Source organism: Nannobrachium achirus (assembly GCF_963921795.1).
Source record: "Nannobrachium achirus genome assembly, chromosome: 19".
Lineage (NCBI taxonomy): Eukaryota > Metazoa > Chordata > Actinopteri > Myctophiformes > Myctophidae > Nannobrachium > Nannobrachium achirus.
The window spans coordinates 8668490-8683733 of record NC_137826.1 but is presented as its reverse complement, the minus strand read 5'-3'; the positions used below and the strand labels follow the sequence as shown (position 1 = coordinate 8683733).

Here is a 15244-nt window from a genome sequence, read left to right as displayed (position 1 = left end):
ACTTACGTTATAAATAAAATGTATTATTATTATTATTGCGACCATAGGTCGCATTTAACTATAAAATCCTTCAGATCCTGTGCGTGCGTCACAGTGTGTGACACCTCATCCCAGCTCAGCAGAAGGATATAACTGACCTGTTCTGACATCACAGTGATGTGAAAACATCATTGATGACATCAGATACCTGATGTCCTGGAGATCTCTGGTGTCATCAATATTAAGCCCATGTCTGGGAATGCCCATATATCGACATATTGTGTCAGTCTCATGTGGTCTATGATGTCAGACATCTATGATGTCAGACATCAGTCATCTCCATATTTGGGAAAATATGGCCACATTTTGTCAAACTTAAACAACCAACCAGGTCTGTTAATTTTTTTGGTCAAAGTTGATCCAATGCAAAAGCGGCAGTGCTCTCCCAGCAGTCTGACCGTCACCCAGGCGGATCCGTGCACGCGCCCATGTGCATGCATGCGCCCTTTAGGGCGAGGTCGCTTCTCGCCCTTAGGGCGTCTTACTGGTTATTATTATTATTAAATCAGGCTTCAGTGTCCAGTCTTCTTTTGAAACCCAATTCGAAGCACTTTTCACATCAACATAAAATTGTAAATGGTGCATTTATATAGCACCTTTATCCAAGGCGCTTTACATAGATTGTGCATTACATTCACCCATTCACACACTGACACACACATTCATAGGAAAGGAAACCATGCAAGGCACCAACCTGCTCACCGGGAGCAACTAGGGGTCTTGCTCAAGGACTCTTCGACACTAACTCTGGGGGAGCCCGGGATCGAACTCGGAACCCTTCGGCAACTCTACCTTTGAGCCACTGCCGCCCCAATGTAGAATGTAGTTCAAATCTGATTCACCAAATACCTGTTTCCACGTGTTTTAGTTTATCCTTTTTAAAATTCCAATCTGGACAGGCCCAAAATCGGTGGGCTTCCATTGTAAACATATCCTAGATGTTAACATACAGTAACTGTCCCTGCAACTGAGAACGTCATCCTTTCCCTCCTTAAGTGCATGTCTCTCCCATGTGCCCTCCTCCTCCCACCCCCAGGCAGTGATAACCTGATAATCATCTGGAACGTGGGCACGGGGGAGCCCATCATCTCCATGGATGACCACCCAGACCTCATCTACAACGTCAGCTGGAACCGAAACGGCAGCCTGTTCTGCTCGACCTGCAAGGACCGGCGGTTGCGTGTGTGCGACCCCCGCAAGAGGGAGGTGGTTGCGGTGAGTCAGTCGCTTGTTTTAAGGGTGATTTATTCTTCCGGTGTTGCGCAACCAAAACATCAGATCTACAAGCTCACAGGGTGTTGGGATGCAACGCGTGTGCTTGGTGTATAGACATCTTTTTAGCGCCCTCCTGTGGGGAGGGTCATGAATCTGGGTTTTCTATTACGTTGTTTTGTCTGTTCCTTTCAAACCATTTAAAAACCTATGTGAAAAAAAAGAAAAAAAACGGCGAATGCGACGAAGTGTAATCCTATAGTGATGGCTCCTCCCCCTCCCCTGCTTGACCAACAGGAACGTCTGGCTCCACACGAGGGGATTCGACCAATGAGAGCTATCTTCACCAGAGATGGAAACATCTTCACGACAGGGTTCACGAGGATGAGCCAGAGAGAGCTGGGACTCTGGGACCCGGTAATGGACATCATGCACTGCACATTCATGGATTGATTATGCATACTTAATTAACAGTACAGAACTGTCACACACATGCAAATAGAGTTCTCAAATTCTGCCCGAACCCGACCATACCCGAACCCGACCGACATTTAGGGTAGGGTAGGGCCTAACATGTATGCTAATCAGTAGGGCTGGGTAGGGCCTCGGGCTCAATGAAAAAAGAAAATATATTACTATTACTCTGTTATAGACCCGACCATACCCGACCCAACCCGACGTTTTCGGGCCGGGTAGGGCCTAAAATGTATGCTAACTAGTAGGGCCGGGTAGGGCCTCGGGCCTGCCCAATTAGGGCCGGGCCTTAATTTGTAGGCCCGTTGAGAACTCTACATGCAAATGGTACCAGGGCTGACACCAAATAATGCTTTTTTTGTAACGGAACACCAGCTTCCACACACCTGTTAGCCGGGGACCCAGTCACCCAAAATGTGAGATGACCTGTGATGTCTTGCCGTACTTTTTATTTCAGTTTTATCTATTAGTTTGGTCATTAAAGTCCACAGAATGAGAGGCCTGCTCTGCCTCAAACATCATGAACAAATAATGGCCTAGGGGTTCTTCATGATTCTGAATCCATTGCAATCATTTGTTTTGCATGAAAAACATTCCCTGGGCTAAATTTCGGCCCCCCAAAACTGTGAAAAGTGATGAGTCATCACTTTTTTTTATTTTTATGACTTGCACACCTCTCAGCAGGTGTGTGCTGGCAGGTCGCCAAAACAAGAGCGATTACCAACAGAAGCATATTGGGGGATTTGGAAATTGGCGCTACACAGTACACACACGTTTAGCTATGTTGCTCATTCCACAAATGCACTATGCACAAGCTATACCTCACTGTAAAGGTGACTAATAAATGATAAAAAATATATAAAACAGACTGAAGGTGAGAAATAATCGACTGAAGTTAAGTTTCAGAACTTTTTGTGGGTAGTTTTATTTGTTTGATCATTTTTAAAAATTAAGTGTTCTCTTTATGCCAACATTTTGCCATTTTCCCTCCAAATATTCTATCAATATTGAATAAGACATTTTAGACTAGGTCCTCCAAAAGAATAAAGTATGTCCAAGTACGTAACTTGTATGATAATTTTCACATTTTGTTAAATTTAACGAAAGCATATGGACACAAAAGATTTACCTAAAACCAGTAAGACTCCCTAATCGGTAGATAAGCGACCGTTGGTCGCTTATCTCCACAAATAGGGCAAAAAGTGTTTTTCCAAAATCTTACTGGTCCATGTTGATGACATGAGTGTAGACATGCTGTGTAGTGATATTCGTGCATGAAAGGGATTTTGTTTCTGGAAATATTACACTGACATTAACCCATTTAGGCCTGAACACATTATGACGCAATATTTTATGCTTTAAATATAAGAAAATAGCAGATATACAAGCTCACAGCGCGGCACCGAGTGCCGCACTGCGAGCTTGTAGATCTGCAATTTTTTGAAAAATCGTGAAAATTAGAATTTTGACCCGATTCTATAAGTGTCTTTTGAATCCTTCTAAGGTTTTTTGAAAAACCTGTGTTTCTATGTCAGCAATCTGGCCAGCCATCGTCAAAGAAAAGGTCCTTTTCACTTAACTGGAGCTCAGTTAGTCTGTTCTTGAGAGACTACTATGTCAGTGGTGCTCAAACCTTTTCATTTGAAGGACCCCCAAAATGATATGTATTTGGCCACAGACCCCCATCTCAAAATATTTAGTTCAAGGGACCACCCAGAAGCGAAATTTGAGTTACAAACGTTCGCTTTGAATATACATATATCCAAAGATTTGCACACATTTTCATGACTTTTTCAAAAATAGCAGATCTACAAGCTCGCAGCGCGGCACTCGGTGCCGCGCTGTGAGCTTGTATATCTGCTATTTTTCACTGGTTAAAGCATTCAATAATTCTAAATGGGTTAATATATGTTTGTCCTCTTCACAGACTAATTTCGAGGATCCTATTGCACTGCTGGAATTGGACACAAGCAACGGAGTCATGTTACCATATTATGACCCCGATGCCAACATGGTCTACCTCTCTGGAAAGGTACCAATCACTGACAGCTTCTTTATGGACAAGGTGTTCCCTGACACCAACATTATAAATGTTTGTTAACGTATGTATGTTTATTCCAACCAGAACCTCTGAGAACATGTTTTCACCTTAAAGGGCCTACACCATGCTTTTAAAACTATATTTTTTGTATAAATATATGCTCAAAATTGAGTCTTAGACAGGTCTTAACCCTCAAACACACACTCTGACCATTCCTTTTGTTTCTACTAGCTGTCCTATAATTAGGCTCTCAAGCTGCAATACCAAAACGGCCTTTGTTTGCTCAGGGGCACATCTAGTGGGTTTTTTTCCTCTCCTCTCCAACGTTGACAACAAATATATTGGGCCAATTAAAAATAGGATAATGTTGCAGCTCTGATTATAGCCTACTGTAGGCCTATGTTGTATGATATAAGCCTACTGTCAAATGACACAGGGCGACCGTTGCTAGACCAGACATTAGAGAACGTTAATCTACATTAGACAATCAACCCCACCCGCATTGTATTTATGTATAATGTATAAAAATGTATGAAATATAACAGCCCATTTATTTATTTATTTTGGCGATAATGAACCATCTGCGCTGCAGATGAAAACGCTCCGCGAGCGGCCCGCGAGCGCAGCCCGAGACGGTGCACCTACGTCGGGCACCTACGCTCGGTCTGGTCGCTCGACCCGCTCCTCTTCCTCCTGGTTGGAGCGTTTTCATCTGCAGCGCAGATGGTTCATTATCGTCAAAAAACATTGTTCTACCGTGAGAGATACGTAGTATGCAGTGAAGAAAAGAATATAGCCTGGTTTATGGGCTGTTATATAGCCGGGGATAATGAAGGGAGGACCGGGGTGTTTTAGCTCACTCTAGCCGCGGACAGTGACAGAAGAGGCGGGCTGTGAAGCTCTCTCAAGCCGGGGACAGGGAGGGGAAAACCGGGGGTGGGACAGCGATAGGAGAGGCGGTCTATCACGGACACGGAGGAGGAGGGAAGGGGGTCCGACCGGCATGGACCCCCTGCGGGCCGGGGAGCAGCAGGAGGAGGAGGAGGCCAGCGGCGGCCGCTTAGCGGCGCTGGGGGGGGGGGGGGGACACGTGTGACGTCACATGCGTCAACTCTCAGAACAGCACTGTTCTGAGAACCCGTGGAAAGCTTTTCAACTCTGCCTTCCCAAAAACAGAGAAAGACACAATGGTCAGAAATAGGACTTTGTGAGGATAGAAGGTGCCAGTGGGACCCCAAAAAAAGGTTTTAAAATAGAAAAAGTGAAATTTCATGGTGTAGGTCCTTTAAATATAATCACAGTATACTGTATACTATGATGTATGACAAATAGGGATACCATATCGTCACTGTCGGGCAGAAACCTTGTATCTTGATGTTTCAAATTTGTATGTTTTTCCGTAAAGTAAAGCCCTGCTTCATGATAAAAGACTGTCGCACACGACTAGTGAATAACAACAGATCTACAAGCACACAACGACTCGCACCACGAGGCGTTCTGTGCTTGTATATCGGCTATTTTCACTATTTTAAATCATTTTTAAAATGATAAATACAAAACGAACGCTTTTGGAGATAGAAGGTTTCCACCCGACAACGACGATATGTGTGTCTACAATATGCAAACATATGTGCTATTTACAGTACATTTATACATTGTGCATATGCGAAATTCACGAGAGTGTGTGTGTGTGTGTGTGTGTGTGTGTGTGTGTGTGTGTGTGTGTGTGTGTGTGTGTGTGTGTGTGTGTGTGCGTGCGTGTGTGTGTGTGTGCGTGTGTGTGTGTGCGTGTGCGTGTGCATGCTTGCAGGGGGACAGCAGTATCCGTTACTTTGAGATAACAGAGGAGCCTCCGTTCGTGCACTACCTCAGTACCTTCAGCAGTAAGGAGCCACAGAGAGGCATGGGCTTCATGCCCAAGAGAGGAGTGGACGTCACCAAGTGTGAGATCGCCAGGTAACATATACTGAAAGCCTGGTTCAGACCAGAGATCTGTGACGAGATTTATAACATCGGTGTAACGGTGCCAGAATTAGCCCATCTTCATCTTCAAGCTCACAACACAAGCTATTTTCGGCACGTGACACCATCGCAATGATGTCAGTATCATGGTCAGTATCATGGATAGTAATGGTCAGTATCATGTCTGTATACTGAGTCAGTATCATGTCTATATACTAGGGGTGTAACGATACATTTTAATAGCGATTCGATACATATCACAATAAATGGTTGACAATACGATACATGGACGATATTGGTTCATTCATGGCGATACGATACGATTCGATTCAATGATTTTCAATCGATATAGTAACTATTTAGCAAAGAAATTAAATCTGTGTGAAAGGTGTGGATAGTGCAGGTTTTTAAGGGAAACATGTATTATTATGGATATAAATAAGTAAACACAGTGATTATCTGCCAAATACATGGACATTGTATATTGACAAACCTGCACCTTGACATGAACCCAGAGATTACACACATTTATTGATAGACCAGTGTAGCTATATGGAAAGGAAAAGTAATTAAACCCCTCCTTTACATTTTTTCTTCTTAAAAATGCTAAATACAATGCACAAGTAGGTAGTATCGATACATTCGATTCTTTGCACTGCCGATTCGATACGATACAAAATAAAACGATACGATTCGATTTTAGCCGTTTTCATTTCAATATACTTCGATTTTTTAAGTTAAAAACGATATTTCGATACAGTTACTATATCGTTGCACCCCTACTATATACTGAATCAGTATCATGGTTAGTAAAAAAAAATGTTATGCTAAGAAAAAATGCTAAGTGGTTTTAATAAGTGGTTTCAGACGCAACCAAGGTTTACAGCAGGAGTCTTCAAGGTTTTTCATGCGAAGGACCCCTTAGCTGAGAGAGAGACTAAGAAGGGACCACCACTACAAATTGTATAAAATTGTGCTGCAGATTATAGATTTCATAGATAAAAAAAGAAGAAAAAAAAACAGTTCCTATCACACAAACATTTGGCCCATAGTTTACTGCGATTTTAGAACTGCTAAAGACAGCTTTTAGGCATGATGCAGAGCCTCTTAGGGCTTATTGCTTAAATTGCTTTATAAAGGCCGGTTCATACTGTGCAAATATAACCAGCAATACAAATAATAAATACAAAAGAAATAGCGGTGAAGACATGGTTTTATTTGGTTTGACTTCTTCATTACTTTTTAAACGGCATTGCCTATATTATTTGGGTGCTATAATAGGCTATAATATGCTTCTTTACATTGGGAATATTTGAATACATTGGAGCAAAACGAATAAACGAGTCTGGGGCTGGGCCTTTAAAAGATGACATCAAAATGTGTTGATTATAGTGTGCTGCAGGTATACCACTTTTGGTGACTGACATATTATCTTGTTTATTATTGTGATGTTTTATCTGCTTATTGTAAATCGCTTTGGATTAAAAGCGTCTGCTAAATACCTAAACTGTAAACTGTAAACTGGTGAAAGTCAAAATGAATGTGGTTGTATGAGGCACCATTCTAGAGCCAGCTAATATGTGCACTTTCATTTGCATAAATGCTTTGAGACAGACTGTAAGATGAGAAGAGTCTGGGGAGCACTTATAAAGCATGGTACTTTCTTGTACTGGTGTTGTATGAGTGAATTTACTATGGTAACTCTCTCCTCTCCTCACAGGTTATACAAGCTCCTTGATAAGAAGTGTGAACCCATCACAATGACAGTTCCCAGAAAGGTATGTAAAATACAAACATGTTCATGCCGTGGTCTGCAGAGGACTGCCCCTTTTCCACAGGCCCAACTCCACACCACTCCACACCACACCGCCCACTTGTGTGAGGTTTTCCACTACAAGGTCCTGGGTAGAGTGCCACTCTAGAGTAGGTCTGAGCTAGGCCAAGCAGGGCCAAACACTTCATAATGACTGATCACTCACTGGGTTTTCATTTAGACCACCAGGATATAGTTGTAATACATGATAATAGATTCTATTGTGTTATAACCACTATTATAATCTATTATTGTATATTATAATTATCATAGTAATACATTAATACTTAATAATGTATTATAATCACAGTTATAATCCATTATAATTAGGATAGTTGTAATACAAATTTATTATGTATTATAATTACAGTTAAAAGGGTCAGTTCAGTTCAGTTCAGTTCAGAGTTTATTTGTCACATATTTTACAATAGTGAAATGTCATAGACGACTCCTCAAAGCATATGCCACAAAAACAAAACAAGACAGACATAGAAAACAGTAATAATGTCGGGGTTATTGCACAAAACAAATAAGGTGTTCAAAAGTGCCTTAAAAAACAAACAAACAAAAGCAAAGTGTCTTTAGTCAGTGCCATTTAGGTATCTTATGGCTTGAGGAAAGAAACTCCTCTTGAGTCTCTCTGTTTTTGCCATAAGTGACTGGTACCTCTTCCCCCCCCTCCCTGAGCTGATGAGATAGAATAGTCCGTGGTTGGGGTGACTGGGGTCTCGCAGTATTTTCACTGTTCTAGACTTGCACCGCCTTGTATAGATGGTATCGAGGCCACAGAGCTCCGCCCCTATAGTGCGCTCAGCTGAACGCACTACTCTCCGCAGCGCGCTGCGGTCCTGTACAGTGGTGTTACCGTACCAGGCGGTGATGTTCCCAGTCAGTAAACTTTCAATGGTGGATGTGTAAAAGCTCTTCAGGACGCTTTGAGAGGATCGGAATCTCTTCAGCCGCCTCAGATGGTATAGTCTTTGTTGAGCTTTCTTCACCACAGTGTCCAGGTGGGTGGACCATGTCAGATCCTCGTCAATCTGGACACCGAGGTATTTAAATGACTTCACCCTCTCCACGGGGTCCCGTCGATGATAAGAGGGGTGTAGTTCCGCACCTGCTTCCTCCCGAAGTCCACCAGCAGCTCCTTGGTCTTACCGACGTTAAGGTGGAGATTGTCTCTCTGACACCTCTGTGTCACACGCCTCACCTCGTCCAGATAGGCCGTCTCGTCGTTGTTGTGGACCAGGCCTATCACAACGGTGTCGTCGGCAAACTTGATGATGGTGTTGGAGTCTGCGGTGGCTACACAGTCGTGCGTGTACAAGGAGTACAGTAACGGTGAAAGGACGCAGCCCTGGGGGGCCCCTGTGTTGAGGGTGAGGGAAAATGAAGTGTGCCGGCCCACCTTCACCACCTGAGGTCTTCCCGTCAAGAAGTCCAGGATCCACCTGCAGAGGGCATCTCCCATCCCCAGGCTCCTGAGCTTAGTGACGAGGGTGTGGGGGAGGATCGTATTAAATGCTGAACTGTAGTCAATGAACAGCAGTCTTGCATAGTTCAACACTTTCCCCTTGCTATTCTCCAGGTGGGAAAGGACAGTGTGTAATAAATGAGCAATAGCATCCTCAGTGGATCTGTTGGGCCGGTACGCAAATTGTAGAGGGTCCAGGGTGTTGGGTAGTGAGGAGCAGATGTGGGCCTTGACCAGCTTCTCAAAACATTTCATCACCACAGAGGTGAGTGCAACTGGGCGATAGTCGTTATGACCGGCTGGTCTTGGTTTTTTGGGTATGGGGATGATGGTGGATCTCTTAAAACATGTGGGGATAATACCCTGAGCAAGGGACAGATTGAATATAACTGTGAACGCCGGTGCCAGTTGGTCCGCGCAGGCCTTGAGAACCCGCCCTACAATCTCATCTGGTCCTGCAGCCTTCCTGGTGTTCACCTCCTTAAATGTCCTCCTGACATCATGTTCAGAGAGAACAGGTAGTCCAACTCCTCTGCTCGCTCCAGCTCCGCCCCTCTCCATCCCAGGTGTGCTGGCCACCTGGCCATGCCCGGTGTCAAAGCGTGCAAAAAAAGTGTTAAGGTTATCCACCAACTCTCTGTTTGCACCACCCGAGGAGGGGGGTGGGGTTTTGTAGTCAGTCATAGTTTTCAGTCCCTGCCACACACTTCTGAGGTCACCTTGTTGGAATTTGGACTCCACCTTCTCCCCATACTCCCTCTTTGCCTCCTTCACTGCTTTCCTAACGTTATATGATGCTGCCTTGTATTCATCCATATTGCCAGTCTCCAGTCCTAACTTGTATGCAGCCGTACGTTGTTTTAGGGCATTGCGGGTGTTTTTATTTATCCAGGGTTTTTGGTTTGAATAAATCTTAACTGTCACTTTGGGTACATGCAGTTCTGTGGCTGTACAGATTACATCAATCACATGCTCAGTAAGCACATTGATGTCGGTGTTAATATCAGCAGTGTAGTTCTTGAACGCACCCCACAGTGAGTCGTGTAGTGCTCGTCGCATGCTGTCCTCTGATTGGTCGGTCCACCGTCGTACCTCTCTCGTCACCGGGGGTTCCCTTCTGAGTTTGTTTACATACGATGGCCAGAGGAAAATAGCAGCATGGTCACTATTCCCCACAGAAGCGAGAGACTGGGCCCTGTATCCGCCTTTAAACGGAGTATAACAGTGATCCAGCGTCCTCGTTCCTCTGGTAGCACAGTCAATGTGTTGATACAGGTTAGGCATAACTTTCTTTAAGTTCGCTTTGTTAAAATCCCCAGCCACCACTAAAGCAGCTGTCGGATCTCTCGCTTGATAGCTGTTCAGTGCCTCGTATAGCACTGCGAGGGCAGTTCCAGTACATACCTCGGGTGGAATATACACCACCACAACCACCACGGATGTAAACTCGCGGACCAGAAAGTGAGGTCTACATTTTATTGCGAGGAATTCCACCTCGGGGGAGCAGAAGCGCTGCAGAACGGTGATGTTCCGGGTATCACACCAGCCCTCGTTCACCATGATGGCCACCCCGCCTTGGGTCTTCTTATTGGACTCCTCAAAAGTTCTGTCGGACCGGAACACAGAGAGATTCTCCATCGGTTTTATAGCGTGGTCTTCTATGGATGGATTTAACCAAGTCAATTTGTTTCTTACCGATAGGGGTACTTTTGTGTAATGGAAAATGTAGATATTTTTATGTGGTGTGGTGTGGTGCGGTGCGGTGTGGTGTAGTGTGGTGTGGTGTGGTGTGGTGCTAAAACTGCAGTCGAAAAGGGGTATCCTGTTATGACCCTGGCCTAGGGGTGCCAGGGAACATAACAATAGGGGAGTTGCAGTTTAAAAAGTCAATTAGTATTTATTAAATAATCAAAACCAAATAAACAAACTAGGAATAAGCAATTGAAGTCAGTAGTGTAATGTAGTGTAATGAAAATCAGTAAAGTCAGTAGTGTAATGCGTGTATGTATGAGTGAGTTGTGTAGTGTGGGTGAGAATGTTGTATGTATGTAACGGAGGTGATCTGAACCTCCCCACCCGGCTTCGAACCCAGGTCTCCCGTGTGAAAGTCCAATATCTTAACCATTACTCCAAAGGGATATCCCTATGGAACGAGGGCAGATACTAGACTTTTGAGGCTTCAGGCTGGGGCTGCGACTCTCTCCGCCACACTCACCCCCCTTTGACCTCCTCCTACGGGGAAGCCCGGATCCGGGTCACGGCACCAATGTAACGTAGGTGATCCATACCTCCCCACCAGGCTTCGAACCCGGGTCTCCCGCGTGAAAGTCCAATATCTTAACCATTACTCCAAAGGGATATCCCTATGGAACGAGGGCAGATACTTAAGCAATATTACACTCCTGTGATGCCGAGCATCACTCGGCGGAACTCGCCTACGGCTCGTTCCTGACACATCACAGTCGTGCAAATAATGCAGTTATCCCACACCCTCAAGTGTAATATTGCAATTATACAACTACCAACAAACAAAACGCATCAAAGTATAGGCTATTCACACTGTGGGGCAATTCACAATTTAAACAATCGCTAATCTGATTCCTTGGAAGAGTTTGACATTAAATAGTCCCTGTTGTTGATTAAAAAGAGCTGCGCTCTGAGCGCAGTCACCGAGGCAGCAATCACCACAGCTGAGCTGTCAGTTCCAATAGGCTATGCTCCGCCGTACGACCGTATCGCGCAGCGAAAATAGCTGATCTACAACAACGCGCCGTGTCGCGCCGCGTTGTTACTTGTAGATCGGCTATTTTCGCTGCACGATACCATTGTATGACAACAACAAGTCCCGGAAACATTTCACAGCCCAAGTAGTTGTCCTGGCTGTATTGAGTTCAAACCTTGACTCTAACTTGTCACGCTCTTCCTTTGACAAAGCACAATGTCTGGTTGGTTTCGCGTTCTCCTTATCATCCTCATCTAACCATTCATCTAAAGTAAGTCCAACAAATATTTCGAAATTAACAGTGAAATCCATTTCCAACGGGATAGTAGTGTAACAAGTTGTTCTCCGAAGTTGTTCTCCGGTCAGAGTAGCTAGTTTGCACTGCAAGCTGCTACTGTGTGTTTCCCTCCAGAGGGCGCAGCTGTGCCATATATGGGATAATCAGGTGCAGTGGCAGAGTGATACATTCTTCATGTGATTAGGCCCAGGTCTAGCAGTGCATCTGTGCTCGTTTGATGCACGGTTGGAGAGCCTGTTTTCCATTGAGAGCCGGACTATACTTGTTGTATAATAGACTTTTGAGGCTTCAGGCTGGGGCTGTGACTCTCTCCGCCACATGTGTTAACACAAATGTTGGAAGGAGTGCATGTGAGTGAGGTGCAAAAATCAAGGATCTGACAAGGACTGGGGTGTGAGCCCCCGGGCCCCAGTTTCTTTAGTACAACGGTTGCGTGGCCAGAGTTGTGTTTCATTAGTACAACGGTCCGTGGCCGGAGTAATGTTTCACTAGTACAACGGTCCGTGGCCAGAGTTGTGTTTCATTAGTACAACGGTGCGTGGCCAGAGTTGTGTTTCATTAGTACAACGGTCCGTGGCCAGAGTTGTGTTTCATTAGTACAACGGTCCGTGGCCGGAGTAATGTTTCACTAGTACAATGGTGCGTGGCCGGATCTTTAAACTATAAAAACAGGGACAGATTGAGAAGACCACTGTTGCGCTCCACTTCGATTCCATTTCTTCTAGAAATAGCTAATCTTTCACTCAGTAGGGGAAATGCCTGTCGCAAGTTGATGATGTCTTAAATGTCATGTGTCATTTTTAGCATGCATGTGCAAAAAAACAAAACACAAATTTGAAATATTGATTTGATGCTCATATTAACCATAGGAAGTATTAACTTTGTATTTATTTTCACATGCATGCCATAAATTCCATAGGGATAGATCACACTTGACATTTATGACATCATCAACTTGCGACGGGCATTTCCCCTATTGAGTGAAAGATTAGCTATTTCTAGAAGAAATAAAATAATTGAGGTGTTTTTAATTTTACATTGTAGTTATAGAGGACAATTATAATGTATTAAGGCATATTTGTCGTATTAGTCAGGGATCACTTTAATGCAGGGAATTAAAGCCACCCAACATATGTAAACAAATAACAGTGCCTGCGTGTTTCGATGACACACGAAATAAAAGTGCCTCTTACTCGTTCCCCCTCCTCCGCCCTCCTCTCTTCCTCTCTCTCCCCTATAGTCGGACCTGTTCCAGGACGACCTGTACCCCGACACGGCCGGGCCGGAGCCCGCCATGGAGCCGGAGGAGTGGCTGGAAGGCCGGGACGACGACCCCATCCTGGTGTCCATGAAGCAGGGCTACGTGCCGCCCAAGAGTCGCGAACTCAAGGTGTCCAAGAAGAACGTCCTGGACTCCAGACCCTCAACCCGTCGTAGCATGTCCACCTGCGACGCCAACAGTCTGCCGGTAGGTTGTAGAGCATTCAGTCGTCTTTACACATTGGTCCATGATGCCTAGCCACTCTCCCCTCTACTTTTGAATTATTTAATGCTTTAACTATTGAAAAATAGCAGATATACAAGCTCACAGCGCGGCACCGAGTGCCGCGCTGCGAGCTTGTAGATCTGCTATTTTTGCTAAGTCTTTGAATATATTTTTCTAAAAGCGAACATTTGTAACTCAAATATTTGCTTCTGGGTGGTCCCTGGAACAACATATTTTGAGATGGGGTCTGCTGGGGCCAAATACACGTAATTCTGGGGGTCCTTGACATGAAAAAGTTTGAGAACCACTGATTTAGAAGAAGGATTTAGAAGACATTTATAGAATCGTGTCAAACATATTCAAAGACTTTCACAAATATTCGAAATCTTTCACGAAAAAAATGCAGATCTACAAGCTCAAATCTAAAGTGACACAGATTTGCGTTGAGGACTAAATGGGTTGTTAAACACACTCTCTTGCAATGTAAACCAGAACCTGCTACGAAGACTGAAGTACTGTTGCTAGGCATAATGGTCAATGTAAAAGATACAGAATACCTGTATGCACAATAATAGACATGGTAATATGTGATTTTTGTTCTGTCTAGTGTCAAGTGTACTGTGAGCCTACCCAAAGGGATAAACATGCCAGACCCCCGGTACGGTCATATATTGGCCAACATTCAATAATATGATATTGAGCTGATGTTTTATCATGCATTGCTTGTATGCATATTTCTGTCATGGTTGAACACTTTTCTGTTTATCTCTCCTCTTTTTGTACCTGTTTACTTTATCCTAAAGCTTTGCTTCAAGCTCCTCCCTGGTTTGATTTATCCTTGACCTGTCCTTTCCTCTTTTGTTCTTTTGTCCTGCCTTTGTTCCTTCCACTCTTATTTCTTCTCTTCTCCTTTCTTCTCATCTCCTTCTCATCTCTCCTGTGCCTCTTCCTTGCTCCTCTTGTCTTGTCTTACTCCTTTTCTATACTTTCCATCTAAAACTTTCAACTGTCCTTCTGGTTCTTCCTTCCTCCTTCTCATCTCCCATCTTCTTGTCTATTCTCCCTCCTCTCCTCTTTGTTTGTCTCCTCTTCTTTCCTTTCCTTTCCTCTCCTCTCCCCTCCTCTTGTCCTCACCTTTCCCCTCCCCTTCTTGTCACCTCCTCTCCTATCCTCTCCTGTCTTTTCCACTCACCTCCACTCCTCTCCTCTCCTCCAATCCAATCCACTCCTCCCATCCCTTCCTCTCCTCTCCTCTCCTATCCTCTCCTCTCCAGCCTCAGCTGATTGAGAGGTTGCTGGAGGAGATACAGAATCTGAAGGCCACAGTTTTGTCTCAGGAGAAGAGAATCTGTGACCTGGAGAATAAGCTCTCCCAGTACACCAATGGCACTGACTGACATGCACATACGCACGTGCGCACGCTCGTGCGTGCACACACACACACACACACACACACACACACACACACACACACACACACACACACACACACACACACACACACACACACACACACACACACACACACACACACACACACACACACACACACACACTGCTAAAAACCTGATCTGAAATACGGTATGTTCATATTTCTGCCAGGAACCATCATTGGCCCAGCATTAAAATTCAATAAGTCTACTGTAATCTCCAACCATCCGGCCCCATGTGGCAACTATATGACGTTATGGCTGAACTTCCCATTCAAAGCTATTGATTAACA

At 44.4% G+C, this 15244-nt stretch overlaps 1 protein-coding gene across 1 annotated transcript in view; it reads left to right on the top strand.

Moving 5' to 3' along the window:
• Positions 1-14918, top strand: part of coro6 (coronin 6) — a gene marked incomplete at both ends in the record, with an annotated part of 39913 nt that extends 24995 nt beyond the window's left edge. The window contains 7 exons of the mRNA XM_080749628.1: positions 1076-1254; positions 1549-1668; positions 3653-3757; positions 5577-5722; positions 7449-7506; positions 13276-13503; positions 14796-14918. Coding sequence (XP_080605754.1) covers positions 1076-1254; positions 1549-1668; positions 3653-3757; positions 5577-5722; positions 7449-7506; positions 13276-13503; positions 14796-14918 — 959 coding nt within the window. The remainder of the gene's footprint in view (positions 1-1075; positions 1255-1548; positions 1669-3652; positions 3758-5576; positions 5723-7448; positions 7507-13275; positions 13504-14795) is intronic.
• Positions 14919-15244: the final 326 nt, after the last annotated feature.